At 38.3% G+C, this 18,184-nt stretch overlaps 1 protein-coding gene across 1 annotated transcript in view; it reads left to right on the top strand.

Moving 5' to 3' along the window:
• LOC137645595 (laminin subunit alpha-1-like) overlaps nt 1–18,184 on the top strand; it is a 497,060-nt gene that overhangs the window by 196,727 nt on the left and 282,149 nt on the right. The window contains exons 13-20 of the mRNA XM_068378394.1: nt 1,789–1,891; nt 2,355–2,459; nt 12,906–13,048; nt 13,429–13,514; nt 14,006–14,142; nt 14,444–14,658; nt 15,017–15,211; nt 17,561–17,681. Of these exons, the coding sequence (XP_068234495.1) occupies nt 1,789–1,891; nt 2,355–2,459; nt 12,906–13,048; nt 13,429–13,514; nt 14,006–14,142; nt 14,444–14,658; nt 15,017–15,211; nt 17,561–17,681 (1,105 nt within the window). The remainder of the gene's footprint in view (nt 1–1,788; nt 1,892–2,354; nt 2,460–12,905; nt 13,049–13,428; nt 13,515–14,005; nt 14,143–14,443; nt 14,659–15,016; nt 15,212–17,560; nt 17,682–18,184) is intronic.

Here is an 18,184-nt window from a genome sequence, read left to right as displayed (position 1 = left end):
AGGTTTGCTGAAGGTAATCATCTATACCCTAGGTTGCAATTTGGTTTTCGTAAAGGCCTTGGAGCATGTGATGCCCTTCTTACAATCTCCAATGCTGTACAGAAATCCCTTGATTGTGGTCAGGAAGTTCGTATGATTGGCCTTGATTTTAGTGCTGCCTTTGACCGTGTTAATCATGAGGCCCTTGTTTTCAAACTCAAACAGTTGGGAGTGGGTGGGTCGTTTCTTACCATTATTATTGATTTTTTAATTAATAGATCTCAAAGAGTTGTTGTTGATGGGCACCATAGTGAGAATAGGAATGTGATATCTGGTGTTCCACAGGGTAGTGCTCTTGGCCCATTACTTTTCATACTATATACACATGACATGTGGTTTGGCCTAGAAAACAAGCTTGTTACATATGCAGATGATGCTACTCTCTTTGCATCAATTCCATCCCCTGAATGTAGATCTATGGTTGGTGAATCACTTAATAGAGATTTAGCTAAAATTAGTGCATGGTGCAAATTATGGGGTATGAAGTTGAAGCCTAAAAAAACTCAAAGTATGATTGTAAGTAGGTCAAGGACGGTGGCTCCTCAACATCCGGATCTCAGTATTGATAATGTTTCGTTAAATTTGTATAACTCTTTTGAAATTTTAGGTGTGATTCTCGACAGAAAATTTACTTTTGAGAAACATATTAGGTCTGTGTCTTCTTCAATTGCACAAAAAATTGGCTTATTGAGAAAGTCTTACAAGATTTTTAGTGATCAATCTATTCTGAAGAAGTGTTTTAATTCTTTCATTTTACCTTGTTTCGAGTATTGTTCTCCTGTCTGGTGTTCAGCTGCTGATTCTCATCTTAATTTGTTGGACAGAAACTTATGGTCTATTAAATTTCTTATTCCTGGTTTAGATATTAATCTTTGGCACTGTCTTTCAATTGGTTCATTATGCATGGTGCATAAGATTTTTCATAACTCTGACCATCCTTTACATTCAGATTTCCCTGGACAATTCTATCCTGTTCGTAATACTAGGCAGGCAGTTAATTCTAATAGCCAGGCCTTCTCCATCATAAGGCTCAATACTACACAGTATTCTAGAAGTTTTATTCCAGCTGTTACCAAGTTGTGGAATGATCTTCCTAATCTGGTAGTTGAATCAGTAGAACTTCAAAAGTTCAAAGTTGGAGCAAATGTTTTTATGTTGACCAGGCTGACATGAGTCTTTTTATAATTTATATATGACATATCTGTCTTTGACGTTGTTAATAGTTTATATAGGACATATCTGTTTTGACGTTGTCACTGTTTTTAGAATGATTTATTGTTAATTTATTCTCATCATTTATTTATTTCCTTATTTCCTTTCCTCACTGGGCCTATTTTTCCCTATTGAACCCCTTAGGTTTTTAGCATCTTGCTTTTCCAACTAGGGTTGTAGCTTGGCTATTAATAATAGTAATAATAATAACAATAAATTATATAACAGATTTTGACATTGGAAAAATCTATCTTTCTGTGACATAGCCATGTCGTCCTGATGTCAGTTCCTCAAAGGCAGCTTTCTACTTGGAATATTTCAGAAATATCCCAAGTAGAAAGCTGCCTTAGAGGAACTTCCATCTGGACCACGTGGCTCGAGCCCAAAAAAATATTGTTTTATTACGGTACAGTATTTCATAATTAACATTTTATACAATATCTTAGCTTTATGATTTGAGTTGGATATGTGTTTGTACATCCGAATGTTTGTAAGTTGAGGATCTTCTGTAATTACAATTAAGGTTTTCTTCAACAGGATAACTTCATATGGGCAGACTCTTACTGTGAAGGTGACTTGGGTTAAGCTTCGAGGTGATACATCTGGAAGTCCAACCCGTTGCCCAGACGTTATAATAGAGGTATTGTTTTTTATACAGTATTACCAATGCTCAGATATATTTATACAAAAAGCCCAATAGGAAAATTAACATTTTGAGTGAATCCTGGCTATATATATATATATATATATATATATATATATATATATATATATATATATATATATATGCATATATATATATATGCATATATATATATATATATATATATATATATATATATATACATATACATATATATGCATATACAGTATATAGATAGATGCATACACATCAATATACATTATATACTTGTACACACATGTATACTTGTATGTAAACATTTATGCATATTTTCACATCAAAACATCTACATACGCATTTGCACATATTTTACATACTAATATGCAAATATGTGTGATACTTTCACGACTCATATTTATTAGAGTGATCTTTGTTGTTAGGAATAATCTACTTTATGAAATTAAGAATTATTTATTTCCAGGGTGCAGGGTATCGCATAGCATATGGTGATAACACTCACAGAGGAAGAAAGTCTGCCCATTTAGAAATTCCATTTTATGAACATGACTGGTTCCATTTTCCCAAGGTATGTTGGAGTTAAATATTCCCTATGATTTTAATGCACATTTTCTTTTACCTGTCTTTACCATGAGTTTTTTTTATTATCACTTGGTTAAATAATTCACAAGTATTGTTAAGAAGCATAACTGCCAGGCAGTTAATAACGTAAGGGTCAACTGCTTAGGCTATGCTGATGACATAGATGTCATAGGGGTCAACTTCAGGGAGGTGGAGAACCTAACAACACAGTACCAAACAATGGCTTGCCAGGTGGGACTAGAGATAAATGAAGGAAAAACTAAAATCATGGAAGTAGCAAGAACACCGCAATTACAGGGAAATATAGATCTTGCAGGCATCAGAATTAAGACAGTAGAGTCCTTTAAATATCTGGATACTATTATGTCGCAGAACGCTGGAATAGCTGAAGAAGATACAGCAAGGATTGGAGCAGCCAACAGATGTTATTTCAGCCTTACAGACCTTTTTAAACGACGATCAGTCTCCCGTAAAACAAAATTGAGAATATATAACACAGTCATCAGACGAGTTTTGATATATGGATGCGAGACATGGTCTCTAACAAAAACATTAGATAAGAAATTTGAAATTTTTGAGAATGAGATTCTGAGAATAGAGGGGCCCATCTATGACCAAGAAATAAATGGATGGAGAAGACGACATAATAGAGAAATAAGAAATAATACAAAGCAACCAAATATATGTGATGTAATTAGATCAAGAAGACTCCAATGGGCAGGACATATGGCTCATATGGATGAGGATAGAGCTCCAAAGAGGATATTCTTGGCTGAAGTTGCTGGAAGAAGACCTGTAGGACGCCCAAGAAAAGATTGGAGAAGATGCTTGGAGGAGGATGTAAGAATCTCTGGGGGAAACCCAAATGAATGGTTCCATCAGGCACAGGATAGAGAAGAGTGGAGAATCCTATCACGAGTGGTCATGGGTCAAAATGTGGCCTAAATACCACTGGAGTAGTAGTAGTAGTAGTAGTATTAGTAGTAGTAGTAGTAGTAGTAGTAGTAGTACAAGTATTGTTCCTATCCAAATATTACTGGTAAATTTTTACTCATATATTTTATAATTTCAAATTTTCACTCTCTTTTTGAACTGCAAGCCAATTTCAAATTTTTCACTCCTTTTCTTAACTGCAAGCCAATTTCAAAATGTTAACCCTCTTTTTGAACTGCAAGCCAATTTCAAATTTTTCACTCTCTTTTGGACTGCAAACCAATTTCAAAATGTTCACTCTTTTTGAACTGCATATCAGTTTCCCCTTAAAATAGAAATCATCTCAACACTCACAGGCTGCAAAATTGCAAGAGCTCATGCCTGGCCAGAAGGGCCAGGCAATCTACAACAAAAGTACAAACCAGTAAATTTTAAGAAGTGTGGATTTAGGTTCTTTTTAGAATACAATATTTCCATAGTTAAGAAATTATATGAATTACTTTCTTTAAAGGAATTGGTAGAGTAAAGTACAGTACAGTAATTCATTTCTCTTCTTTTCCATAAGGTTAATATTAATGGAATAATTTTCAAATTTAGATGTTCAAACTTTTGTTGTTGACTTGCAATGGGAAAGGGATTGGAGGTGGTAAAATAGGAGGCAGGGATATGATAGGTAATTAATACACCTCCCAAACAATGGGCACTTTTACTTGAAAAACAAATTAACCTTGAATATCCAGAATAGAACCATCCTCTGAAAGAAGATTGAGCAGAAGCAGGTAAAGTTGAAAAAGAAATCATTTGAAGAAAAGACTCGATAGCTTGAGAATACTGCACAAGCAAAACTATTTCTGACTTGAGAGTTGTTCTTTAACATGAGTCATCCTGTCATTATCAGTTATAGAACCTAAGATATGAGAAGTCATTAAGGAATATTTATTAGAGTCTTAGATCTATGTAGACCAAAAATAATGAAGCCTTTCCAATCTTTTAAGGACAGAATTAGTAAAAAGAGTGGTCATTTCAAAGCTCAATCTAGATATGCTGTGAAAATTCGGTGGCATACTGTTACTAATAATTTACTTTTTATTTCCTCTTTTAAACTAAAATTTATTTTTTCAATATTAATCTTACCCGATAATCATGTACAGTAGCTGTCAACTCCGTTGCCCGACAGAATTTTACGGAAGGGATACGCCAGCGATCGCTATACAAGAGGGGGGTGTACTCACAAGCGCCACCTGTGGCCAGGTACTGCAGTACTTCTTGTTGACACCACCTCAATTTTTCCTCTGTCGTGCCTCCGGCTAGACCTACATGGATACGCTGTTGATTCTGGAGTTTTTGCTCACGATTTGGTGATGTATTTGCTCTAGATTTTAGCTTTCGCTATTCAGGAAGTTTTATTATTAGCTTAGCTAGCTTTTGGAATTAATTTGATTAATTATGGTGACGAAGAGAGTATGAACTCTCTTTCACCTTTAGATGGCCGACCCTTCCCTTAGACGGAAGTGTTGGTGTCTAAGAGAGTATAGACTCTCTTTCTTAATTTTGCTTAACAAAAGTTATAGATTTATTTTATATCTCTCCGCCTTTTATAGGCCTCTTCGATTAACTTCCTTTTTTTATAAACTTATTAAAATTAATTTTTATATTTGTTTATATTCGACCTTTCCTAATACTAGGCGGTCTTTTCTTGTACCGAAGTTAATTAACATTGAGCCCGTCATTTCGGTTTTACCTGTTAACATATTATGCTATTTTAATGTTTTTGAAAGAATTTCTTTGATAGTCTCGTACTGTTTTCAAAGTGGAACTAACGTTTTGTTTTGTCTCTGCAGTTGTTGACGTTCAGAACGTTCAACTTGCGCTCTATCGTTACGATAGAGAGAGAATTTTCACGGTGTCACGTTGCAGTAAGAGTAAACCGTTTCTAGCGTTTTGTTCATTCTTTCTTAGCTTAATGGTTTTAATTCTAATAAAGGAACTTTTTATTTGGGAAATCTTTCAGTTTTTTTCCTTTAACAATAATATGTTTTAACGATATATATGATTGGGCTCTTCTCTCAGGTTCTAAGTCAAGAGAGAGAGAGAGAGAGAGATAGAGACGGAGGGAGAGAGAGGAGGATAAACGTTTCGTTCAAGCGAGTAACGTTGTTATCGTTTTTGCTCTTCTCCCTAGTCTCTTTAGGGGAAGAAGGTAAACGTTTCTAGAGTTTTATTCTTGTTCTCAAGCTTTATGCGGTGAGAGATTTTAAACGTAGTTTATTTGATCTAGTGTTTAGTCTCTTTCCAGCCACTGAATTATTTATCATTTATTAGATTTTTCTGTTACATTGTAATTCTGTTTTCGCAATTATTAACTTTTAAGGAAGGATAGAATTGCGTGTTTCAGGTACAAACCACTTAAAGTTTCGAGTTCAGTGAAATAAGTGCAAACAGAAAATCAAAAGTGATAAGTGATAAGCGCAAAGTGTTACAGTGTTGCGTTCGAGGGTTCGTCTGTTCGTGCCAGTTGTTCGCCTAGTCTGGGACCTCTTACAAGCTCCCAAGCCCAGGGGAGAAGTAATGTCGAAGGACTTATGGGTTCAGCAGGCCTTGATCGACGAACAGACGTTTTTCCCTCCGTGGTTTCGGGTGTATCTACACACGTTGCCGACGTGATCACCCCACCCACACAAAGACGAGAGAGCCCTTTCTTTCCTCGTCTGCGGTAGAGGTTTCTCGCAGAAACCATGGACCAATCTTGCAGCTTTTAAGTGCAAGTCGGTCCCTTCCGCACAAGTCCAACTCCTAGGTGTAGCCATTAGCACTGGGTCAGTTCGGACTTGCTGCAGTACGACAACTGCACACCTCCCAGAGAGGCAAGGTGGTATCGCAACAGGCAGTAGCTCCGTCTGTTGCCGCACCAGCTGTTTTAGACCCTCAGTCTCAACGGACAGTAGCTCCGTTTGTTGTTGTCTTTCTTAAACTCTAGTGGTCTTTGCTGCAGTCAATGCAGTCTCAGCTTGCGGTGTTGATGCAGGAGTTTCAGGCAGAGGAGGTTAATACACCTCCTCCTGCGAACGCTCCTCCTCCTCTGCGCAGTACAATCTGCCAGACGTATGAGGTTGAGGTTCCTCAGGCTACCTCCATGCGTGAGCTGCCGCGTTGGGAGTTGCCAGTTACCAGCGTTGTGCAGCAACCTCCACCTTCCTTAAGGCAACCTCAACAATGGGAACAGGAGTCTTATGCCTTACATCCTCCTCTTCCTTTGAGGCAAGAGTTTCTTGCAGTTAGACCATCTTCGAGGCAACAACCTCTTGAGGTACGACAACCTCTACCATCCTTGAGGCAGCCACCTCAGCTCTCGCAGCTGCTACCTCAACTTTCCTCAAGGCGAGAGCCTCAACTCTTGAGGCTAGCACCTCAAGAACCTCAACTCGTGAGACAGGAACTGCGTTCTGCGCAGCCGCTACCTCAACTCTCGCAGCTCACACCTCAAGAACCTCAACTCGTGAGACAGGAACCTGCTACTGCGCATCCACCTCAACCCTTGAGGCAAGCGCAACTCTTGAGGCAGGAACCTCATGCTATGAGTCAGCCACCTCAACGCATGCATCTGCCACTTTCTCCTCAGCTTGAGCCTCTTCCCATTCAACTTTGAAATAACAAATGACAATAATAACACCTCATTACTTTCATAACTTGCATTTGTAAAACATATACATGTATGCCTACACAAACATTATGATAATGGAGGTTATTCGTATTACTTAAAAAAAAAAAAAAAAAATATATATGTATTCCTTGCAATATATTTTTAACAAAATCGCAAAAATATGGCAAAAATATCTTCAAAACAAAAATGAATCATGAGTTATGAATATAATGTAAATATTATGTTGATATTAAAACCCCATGCAAGCATGCATGAAGTAATGCAGTGTTGCCAACAGGGCGAGTTTCCCTTTCCTGAGGTGAAGTAGATTATAGTACGTATATTTAGTGCAGCTTAATTCTACGATTATCATGCCGGCTATCAAATTCATCAACAAAACAGTCTAAATCAATTCCCTCGGCACGTGCACTTTCAATGGACAGTAATGAGATATTACTCAATCTAGCACTGGTCATGGAATTTCTGAGAAATGTTACCCGCCATGCAACATGCTCTGCTTACCTTACAGCATGCTCTACATACAGCATGCTCTGCATACAGCATGCTCTGCATACCTTACCGCATGCTTCTCAGTCACACATCTTTGGTTGTTGCCAACTCACTAGACTGTCAAGCAGTTTCATAACGTTGCCTTCTAGTCTGCTGCTTTTGCACCAGTGAAACCCTCACTGAGAGAACTTAGCTTTTCTCGGATATGGTCCCTGTAGATGAGAAAGTGCTTTTCTCCCTCCTTCTGATATTCCCTTGAGGACTCTGTCATTTGGAGAGGAGCCTTTAGCTGCGTAGCCTCCTATGGACTTTTATTTAAGCATAACATGCTTCCAGGGAAGGTAATGGTTCCACTTCAGTCGCTAACCCCGTCTGTTACCACACCTGCTCCCATAGACCTTGAGCTGTGTTGCAAGACATGCAGTCCAAGCTTAGTCCTTGTTAGAGGATTTTTTGTTTACGGAGTCAGTGTGTCACTGGGAAGACGTTCAACAACCAGCAGAAGTGACTTGTTGTGACGCAGTGCGGCAACCTCAGCAACCCGATAAGGAGTTGTCTGTACGACCCAGACAGTCTAGACAGCTTCGGGTTGTCACTGTACTTCCTCGCTTCCCCATGGTTGACAGTTCACAGACTGTGCAGCAGTACCATGATCTTGTGTCCGGCTCCGTCAGACGACTGGCTTTTAAGAGCTCCCACAAGTCGTCGCTGTCTGGAGATTCTCAGATGGACTATGGATCTGACCAAGGAACTGGGCCTCCTGGTCAATTTTGAGGAGTCCCAGCTCGTCCCATCCCAGACCATTGTCTACCTGGGTATGGATCTTCAGAGTCGAGCTTTTCGGGCTTTTCCGTCGGCCCCAAGGATCTTCCAAGCCCTAGAATGCATCCAGAGCATGCTGAGAAGGAACCGATGCTCAGTCAGGTAGTGGATGAGTCTAACAGGGACACTTTCATCGCTGGCCCTGTTCATCGTGTTAGGGAGACTCCACCTCCGCCCCCTTCAGTATCATCTAGCTGCTCACTGGATAAAGGACATGACGCTAGAGACGGTCTCAGTTCCTGTTTCCGAAGAGAGGAGGTCTACTCTCGCGTGGTGTAAGAACAGCTTTCTTCTCAAGGAAGTCTACCTTTGGCTGTTCAGAAACCCGACCGCCGTCTCCTCTCGGACGCATCAGACACGGGCTGGGGTGCGACTTTGGACGGACAGGAATGCTCGGGAACATGGAATCAGGAGCAAAGGACACTTCACATCAATTGCAAGGAGTTGTTGGCGGTTCTTCTGGCCTTGATAAACTTCAAGTCCCTCCAGCTTAACAAGGTGGTGGAGGTGGACTCTGACAACACCACAGCCCTGGCTTACATCTCCAAGCAGGGAGGGACTCTTTCGTGGAAGTTGTTCTAGATCGCAAGGGACCTCCTCATCTGGTCAAAAGATCGAAAGCTCACGCTGGTAACGAGGTTCATTCAGGGCGGTATGAATGTCATGGCAGATCGCCTCAGCCGGAAGGGTCAGGTCATCCCCACAGAGTGGACCCTTCACAAGAATTTTTGCAGCAGACTTTGGGCCCTGTGGGGTCAGCCAACCATAGATCTGTTCGCTACCTCGATAACCTAGAGACTCCTGTTGTATTGTTCTCCGATTCCAGACCCAGCAGCAGTTCACGTGGATGCTTTTCTGCTGGACTGGTCCCATCTCGACCTGTATGCATTCCCGCCGTTCAAGATTGTCAACAGGGTACTTCAGAAGTTCTCCTCTCGCAAAGGGACACGGCTGACGTTGGTTGGCTCCGCTCTGGCCCGCGAGAGAATGGTTCATAGAGGTACTGCAATGGCTGGTCGACATTCCCAGGACTCTTCCTCTAGGAGTGAACCTTCTACGTCAACCTCACGTAAAGAAGGTACACCCAAACCTCCACGCTCTTCGTCTGACTGCCTTCAGACTTTCGAAAGACTCTCAAGAGCTAGGGGCTTTTTGAAGGAGGCAGCCAGAGCGATTGCCAGAGCAAGGAGAACATCCACTCTCAGAGTCTATCAGTCTCAAGGGGAAGTCTTCCGAAGCTGGTACAAGACCGATGCAGTTTCCTCAACCAGTACCACTGTAACCCAGATTGCTGACTTCCTGTTACATCTAAGGAAAGTAAGATCCCTTTCAGCTCCTACGATCAAGGGTTACAGAAGTATGTTGGCAGCGGTTTTCCGCCACAGAGGCTTGGATCTTTCCACCAACAAAGATCTACAGGACCTCCCTAGGTCTTTTGAGACCTCAAAGGAACGTCGGTTGTCCACTCCAGGCTGGAATCTAGACGTGGTCCTAAGGTTCCTTATGTCATCAAGATTTGAACCTCTCCAATCAGCCTCTTTTTAGGACCTCACATTAAAAACTCTTTCCCTCGTGTGCTTGACAACAGCTAAAAGAGTAAGTGAGATCCACGCCTTCAGCAGGATCATAGTTTTCACATCTGAAACGGCTACATGTTCCTTGCAGCTCGGTTTTTGCTAAACGAGCTTCCTTCACGTCCTTGGCCTAAGTCGTTCGAGATCCCAAGCCTGTCCAACTTGGTGGGGAATGAACTGGAGAGAGTACTTTGCCCAGTTAGAGCTCTTAGGTACTATCTAAAAAGGTCTTAACCTTTACGAGGACAATCAGAAGCCTTATGGTGTGCTATCAAGAAGCCTTCTTTTCCAAGGTCTAAGAACTCAGTTTCTTACTATTCAGGCTTCTGATTAGGGAAGCACATTCTCATCTGAAGGAAGAAGACCTTGCTTTGCTGAAGGTAAGGACACATGAAGTGAGAGCTGTGGCTACTTCAGTGGCCTTCAAACAGAACCGTTCTCTGCAGAGTGTTATGGATGCAACCTATTGGAGAAGCAAGTCAGTGTTCGCATCATTCTATCTCAAAGATGTCCAGTCTCTTTACGAGTACTGCTACACCCTGGGACCATTCGTAGCAACGAATGCAGTAGTAGGCGGGGGCTCAGCCACTACATTCCCATAATCCCATAACCTTTTAACCTTTCTCTTGAATACTTTTTATGGGTTGTACGGTCGGCTAAGAAGCCTTCCACATCCTTGTTGATTTGGCGGGTGGTCAATTCTTTCTTGAGAAGCGCCGAGGTTAAAGGTTGTGATGAGGTCCTTTAGTATGGGTTGCAGCCCTTGATACTTCAGCACCTTAGAGTTGTTCAGCCTCCTAAGAGGAACGCTGCGCTCAGTAAGGAAGACGAACTTATTTAAGGCAGAGTAATGGCTCAAGTCGACTTCCTTACCAGGTACTTATAATTTCATTGTTATTTTGAATAACTGATAATATGAAATACGGGATACTTAGCTTCTTGATATACATGTACACTGGTTTTCACCCACCTCCCTGGGTGTGAATCAGCTACATGATTATCGGGTAAGATTAATATTGAAAAATGTTATTTTCATTAGTAAAATAAATTTTTGAATATACTTACCCGATAATCATGATTTAATTGACCCACCCTTCCTCCCCATAGAACCAGTGGACCGAGGAAAAATTGAGGTGGTGTCAACAAGAAGTACTGCAGTACCTGGCCACAGGTGGCGCTTGTGAGTACACCCCCCTCTTGTATAGCGATCGCTGGCGTATCCCTTCCGTAGAATTCTGTCGGGCAACGGAGTTGACCGCTACATGATTATCGGGTAAGTATATTCAAAAATTTATTTTACTAATGAAAATAACATTTTTCTATTATATATATTATCTTCACAATTATCATGTTGGAAGTTTCCCATCATAAACTTGAATTTCCAGTTTTTTTACCTTGCCAGTAGCAATTTTGATTTCTTCTCATCTTTTATTACTTGGTTTTGTTGGAAGTTTCCCATCATAAACTTGAATTTCCTGTTTTTTTTTTATCTTGCCAGCAGCAATTTTGATTTCTTCTCTTCTTTTATTACTTGGTTTTATCAGCTTGCTGTATTTATCTTCCATAATAATATGATTTCTTTCATTCTTTTTAAATATTCATTATCTATTGATATATTATTTTTATTGTATTCTACCTACATTGATTGAGGGAAAGTTCTTTATGGCGTATTAGGAATGAATGTTTAAAAACAAACTTTATACCTCTTGATTACAAACTTTAGAATACCTATAAAATCCCTGTTTTAAAACATGATTTGTAAACGGGTTAATATATTATTATTATTATTATTATTATTATTATTATTATTATTATTATTATTATTATCCAAGCTACAACCCTAGTTGGAAAAGCAAGATGCTATAAGCACAAGGGCTCCAATAGGGAAAAATAGCCCAGTGAGGAAAGGAAATAAGGAAATAAATAAATGATGAGAACAAATTAACAATAAATCATTCCAAAGACAGTAACAACGTCAAAACAGATATGTCATATATAAACTATAAAAAGACTTATGTCAGCCTGTTCAACATAAAAGCATTTGCTCCAACTTTGAACTTTTGAAGTTCTGCTGATTCAACTACCTGATTAGGAAGACATTCCACAACTTGGTCACAGCTGGAATAAAACTTCTAGAATACCTTGTAGTATTGAGCCTCATGATGGAGAAGGCCTGGCTATTAGAACTAACTGCCTGCCTAGTATTACAACTTGATGGAATTGTCCAAGAAGATCTGAATGTAAAGTATGGTCAGAGTTATGAAAAATCTTATGCAACATGCTTAATGAACTAATTGAACAACGGTGCCAAAGATTAACATCCATTTCAGGAATAAGAAATTTAAAAGACCGTAAGTTTCTGTCCAACAAATTTAGATGAGAATCAGCAGCTGAAGACCAGACAGGAAAACAATACTCGAAACAAGGTAGAATGAAAGAATTAAAACACTTCAGAATAGATTGATCACTGAAAATCTTGAAAGACTTTCTCAATAAGCCAATTTTTTGTGCAATTGAAGAAGACACAGACCTAATGTGTTTCTCAGAAGTAAATTTGCTGTCGAGAATCACACCTAAAATTTTAAAAGAGTCATACAAAGTTAAAGGAACATTATTAATACCCAGATCCAGATGTTGAGGAGCCACTGTCCTTGACCTACTTACAATCATACTTTGAGTTTTGTTAGGATTCAACTTCATACCCCATAATTTGCACCATGCACTAATTTTAGCTAGTTCCCTATTAAGGGATTCAGCAACCCCAAATCTACATTCAGGATATGGAATTGGTGCAAAGAGAGTAGCATCATCTGCATATGCAACAAGCTTGTTTTCTAGACCAAACCACATGTCATGTTTATATAGTATGCAAAGAACTTAAGACAAGTTTGAAAATAGATAATGTATATCATGTATACTCATGCCTGATTTATATATATATTTTTTTTCGCAGGATTTGGCTGATATAACAGAATCAACAAAATCTAGACAATACAAGGGAAAGTCTGTTACCAGACAAGAAATGATGCAGATTCTCAGCTCTATGGAAACTCTAATGATAAGAGCTAGATATCATTCTGTCCAAATTGAAGGAATGTTAGTACTGTGTATCCTTAGAAACTATCACAATCTAAGTTGTACTGATTTAACTGTAATTTGAAATACTGATACTTAATATAATTAATTGATAATATTAAAATTTGCAAAAGCTTTCTACTGTACTGTAAATTCTCGATTGTTAAGGACAGTATGTATATTGCAATATTTTTGTGTAATGTACATTATAATTAGTTTTCGGGGCTTTCTCATACCAATTTCAGCATATTTAACTTCAGTAACTCCACTAGTAATTTTTGCATGCAAAGGTTAAGTTTATATTTTGAGATCCATGAAAATCTAGCAAGATATGTATTGAATACTGTTTAGCTTTTCAGATGGAAATTTGAATTATAAAATAAAAATCATCTCTTTTAAAGCCTTCACGATGTGGCTTTGGAGTATGGTGGCGAAGGCACTGCAACGTTAGTTACTGGAGCAGTTGAAAGATGTATTTGCCCGCCAGGTAAGGGGAAACGTTCCTTTCTAATATTAAAAATAAGTAACAATTGATATACAACAATACTTAACCTTTTGAAAATATTTTGCAATTTGTTTTTAATTCTACATTTTTTTGTTTGTAGCTGATTAACAATCCTTATTATGAGGTCCTTAATTCAGTATTACTGAGAAGTTTATGCCATACCTAGGCTTTAAAAGATGTGTTAATCCTTGTTATTTTTATAGGTTATGCCGGGTTAACTCACGTGTTAATCCGTGTTATTTTTATAGGTTATGCCGGGTTAACTCGCGTGTTAGTCCTTGTTATTTTTATAGGTTATGCCGGGTTAACTCAAGTGTTAATTCTTGTTATTTTTATAGGTTATGATGGGATAACTCGCGTGTTATTCTTTGTTATTTATATAGGTTATGCCGGGTTAACTCGCGTGTTAATCTTTGTTAATTTTATAGGTTATGCCGGGTTAACTCATGTCTTAATCCTTGTTATTTTGATAGGTTATGCCGGCTTATCCTGTGAGTTATGTGAGCCTGGTTATCGACGAGTGAACAACACGATCTTTGGGGGAGTGTGCGAAAAATGTGACTGCAATGGTCATGCCGAATCTTGTGATCCTTTCACTGGAACTTGTGGTGTAAGTTATCTTTCATGTGATTATGCATCTGTTATCTAGACTTCAGTTATGCTTTTGGATGATACTTAACCATGTTTTTGCTTTGTTATCTCCTATGCTTTTGGATGATACTTAACCATGTTTTTGCTTTGTTATCTCCTATGTCAGAATGCTGGAAAGCTGTAATTAAAGTTTGCTAATACAGTATTCAGTTTAGATTAACACAGTTAGGATTTGCATCTATTGGAAGCATCCAGAAAGGAGATCTCCTTTCACCCTAAATACAAAATTGCAATAAAATTGATGATTTATTTTTTTTCAGGAATGTCTGCATAATACAGTCGGTGAAAATTGTGAACGCTGTGCAACTGGATATTTCGGTAATCCTTCTCTTGGAACTCCCGATGCCTGTCAATTGTGCGAGTGTCCTCTTCCTTTGGGACAAAATCAGTTTACTCCTAGGTGTATCCATGACTTGGATCTTGGAGGATATAAATGTCAATGTCCTACAGGTTACAGTGGAACTAAATGCGAAAGGTAAGTTTATAAGGGATTATTTTGTCATCTAATGGAATTTCATAGCTCTAAGTACTGATGATCATATACTAAGATGTGAATATAAAATAAATGAAAATCTAAAAGAAACATGAAAACCAAATATTAGGGGTACCTTCAATGGTATAAAAAAGGGATTTTTTATATTATACTGTCCCTATAGTTTTTATAGATTTTGGAAATCTGATGAATCACATATCATGTCAGGAATACAGGATTTGCCTTATCTAATTTTGCAGTATTATCTCATAATATTTTACTGTACATATTGTGGTATATGTTAGATTTTTTACATTTCTGTTTTTATGACAATGTACTCTGCATGAATCATCCATCTCAGATGTGCCGATGGGTATTTTGGAAATCCCCTTATCCCCGGCAACTCTTGTCAACCTTGCGAGTGCAATGGCAATGTAGACTTCCGAGAGAGGGATGTTTGTGATCGGTTGACAGGGCAGTGTCTTAAGTGTATTGGCAACACAGCAGGATGGCATTGCGAAAAATGTAAAGAAAATTATTACAGACAGACCTCAAGGTGAGATATTAGATACTGTATTTTTATTTCTGCCACACAAATTAACCTTATAATTAGGCCAATGATCTATTATTTTTGGAATTGAGTTCTCAGAGGATAGGCTAGATCTCCCATTCTGAGTGTAATTATAACTTGTTGAAAGTTTGGTTTAACTTGCAAACTCTTCTGAGAGTTTCATAAGCCTTTGAGGCTCTTGGAGGGCTTGTAAATTAATACCACATGCAACTAATCAATTAAATTTTCCCATAAATTTTGTATTTATTTATATTGATGAAACTTTTCAAACTATTTTATTCAAAACAATATGGAAAATCATACATTTGTATGTTTTGATCTCTTCCCCAATAGAAGAAAAAAGTGAAAGCTCTTTCTGTAATCTATTTGGTTGTGATCCTCTATTTTGTAGTAAGCTTTTGACACTTGTAGATTGTCCAGTATTTTCTAAGTATTCTTTCACGGCACTAAAATGGTAGAATGCTGGTACAGGATGGACATATTGCAACTGTGTCATGGGATGGTCTACCCAGAGTTTTGCATCATTTACATAGTTCTTAAGATGAGAGATAAAAAACCTCATAGTGAGGGACTGAAGTGAAGAGGGAGAACAAACTCATTAGTGTTTAAATGTAGAAGATTCGCTAAAAGGGCAAGTCAATGAGTCATGGGGAGGTTTGCAGTACAGTACTTGTCTCGGTAACAAAAGGTCATGAAACTAAGATATCTCAAGCATGCTTCCATGCTTGAACATAAAGAATAGGTTAGAATTGAAGAGCATCATTAGAATTTATTGAAAGACTTCAAGACAGAATCACTTAAACTGTATTCCATACATTCCGAATGGACATATCCTTTTTCTATTGACCCTAATATTTTGAGAAATAAGAGTTAAACTAAAGTTAAATAAATTTCATACTAATTAGGCCATGTTACAGATATAGAAAAAAACGAAGGCAGTATTCATCTTTTGACATAGTAGGTCCAAAAGCAAACGAATATGATCACTGGGAAGATGAAATTTGAATATTGGTTCAGAGGGGACATACAGTTTACATGAATATGATAAAAAACTATTATGCTGAACTGTATAAAATTAAGTGGCTTGGGTGACTTCATCATTATCTAAATGCAAGTGCCTGTGAATTGCTTGCATAGACCTTTGGACTTATAGTTCTTAACAGAGTTTTATGTTCTAATCAAGAAATTATTCTCATATTATTTTTTTGGTTATAATTTTTATTCCTTTCATACTTTTATTAACTTTTTGCTGTAATTTTCGTATATATTGACAATCAGATTTTTCAAGTTTAAATTCTCACCCAGCTAATTAATATATCATATTTTGTAGCCCAGCACTTTGCTGCAGTAGAGGGGCTTGAGTGTCTCAATGATGGGCTGGGCAATGGCGGTGGGGTAGTTTATCCACCCTGGCAGGCTCAACCATACCGCTAAGGCCAGTTCTGAGAGACCAGACCAAGACTGGACCCCTATAGGCCTTCTCCTTTATTTAAGATAGGCAAAGGCTATGAGAAGGAAAACTCCAAAATCAAACCAAACAAGACCCCAACGGCAGAGCTTCCCAGCGCCGGCGGAAGAGGGCAATGCCTGTCGGGCAGGCAACAAGGCGGGCCTTGACATAACAAGAACCCGGCAGCCCGATGCAACCAACATCGGAGAAGCTGCCTGTCTCATATGTCTTGAGCTGCGGTGAAAATGGTGTGGGCCAAGTGTGTGTGCGTGGCCGTTGCAAAGCCACGACCACCCAAAACAATATACCCAGCTACTGGCATTCTGTCGTTTCCTCCACCCTTCTTCATCTCTTTATAGGAGGCTGATGGCTAACGACAGAACCCAATACTCGGACACGAGTGGGCGCCGACGACGACGACTGTATTAGCTAAATGATACAAAACTTTCTTTAAGACATCTTTACAAACAAGGTCTTGCTGTTTTCAGTGTGATGTCAGTGAAATGAAACATCTTCGAGTCATTATTCATAAGATTCTAGTTTTGAAGAACTATTATAGAGGTTTATTGGTAATGGTTAAGAAGTTTGCATAAGTTGCACTAACCACAAAAGCCTATTTAAAGATAACATAATATAAATTTACAAAGTTATATAAAGTTCAGTCCTAAGATAAGAATTTTATTTCTGAGATGAGTTAAATAGGGAGGTTTGGCTGTGGCACCCTAGCAGTACTAGCCAAACTCAGCTGAATCCCTCATCAGGCTGGGAGGAGCTAAGAGAAGAAAAGTTCCCCTTTTGTTCATTTTTTATGTTGGCTACCCCAAAATTGGGCAAAGTGCCTTGGTATATAGATAAGTAAAATATTGGCACATTTCTTTTTACAGGGGCCAGTGTTTCCAGTGTAAGTGCGATCCAAGAGGATCCCTTACCGAACAGTGTAATCCAGAAAGTGGTCATTGCCAATGCAGAAAACTTTTTACTGGACGTCAGTGTGACAGGTGTATTGTAAGTATGATATATCGTCAGCTAGAACATTAATGTATAGCCTAGTTGGAAACCAAAAAAGCTTAATTTTATCATTTAGTTTATGGAATCCTAATTACAGTATAATTTTTGCTTGTATTGACCTCTTTGCTTTCCTAATACAGTACAGTGTTATTATTATTTCCTAAAATAATTTCAAGGACCAACATACAGCATTTGCCACAGATAAAATTAAAAAATGATCATGATATATAAAGTACAGTAATCCTTTGCTATATTAATGTTCAACTATCACTCTCCGAGTACATTGTGGATTTATGAATATATTTTATATGAATCTATATTGTGGACTCCGTTTTATATCGTGGGTTTCTGAGGGCAGGTAACATCTATATTTTTCATATTGTAGATATTTTTGGTTAAAAATAATTTTAGGCGCATAATAGCTTAGATTTGTATGGATAATGAAAAATTATAAAAATAATGAGAAAAAATATACAGTATTCTATATGTCTGCATCTACT

This window comes from Palaemon carinicauda, chromosome 8 (genome assembly GCF_036898095.1).
Source record: "Palaemon carinicauda isolate YSFRI2023 chromosome 8, ASM3689809v2, whole genome shotgun sequence".
NCBI classification, from domain to species: domain Eukaryota; kingdom Metazoa; phylum Arthropoda; class Malacostraca; order Decapoda; family Palaemonidae; genus Palaemon; species Palaemon carinicauda.
This window is presented reverse-complemented; position numbering and strand designations above follow the sequence as displayed.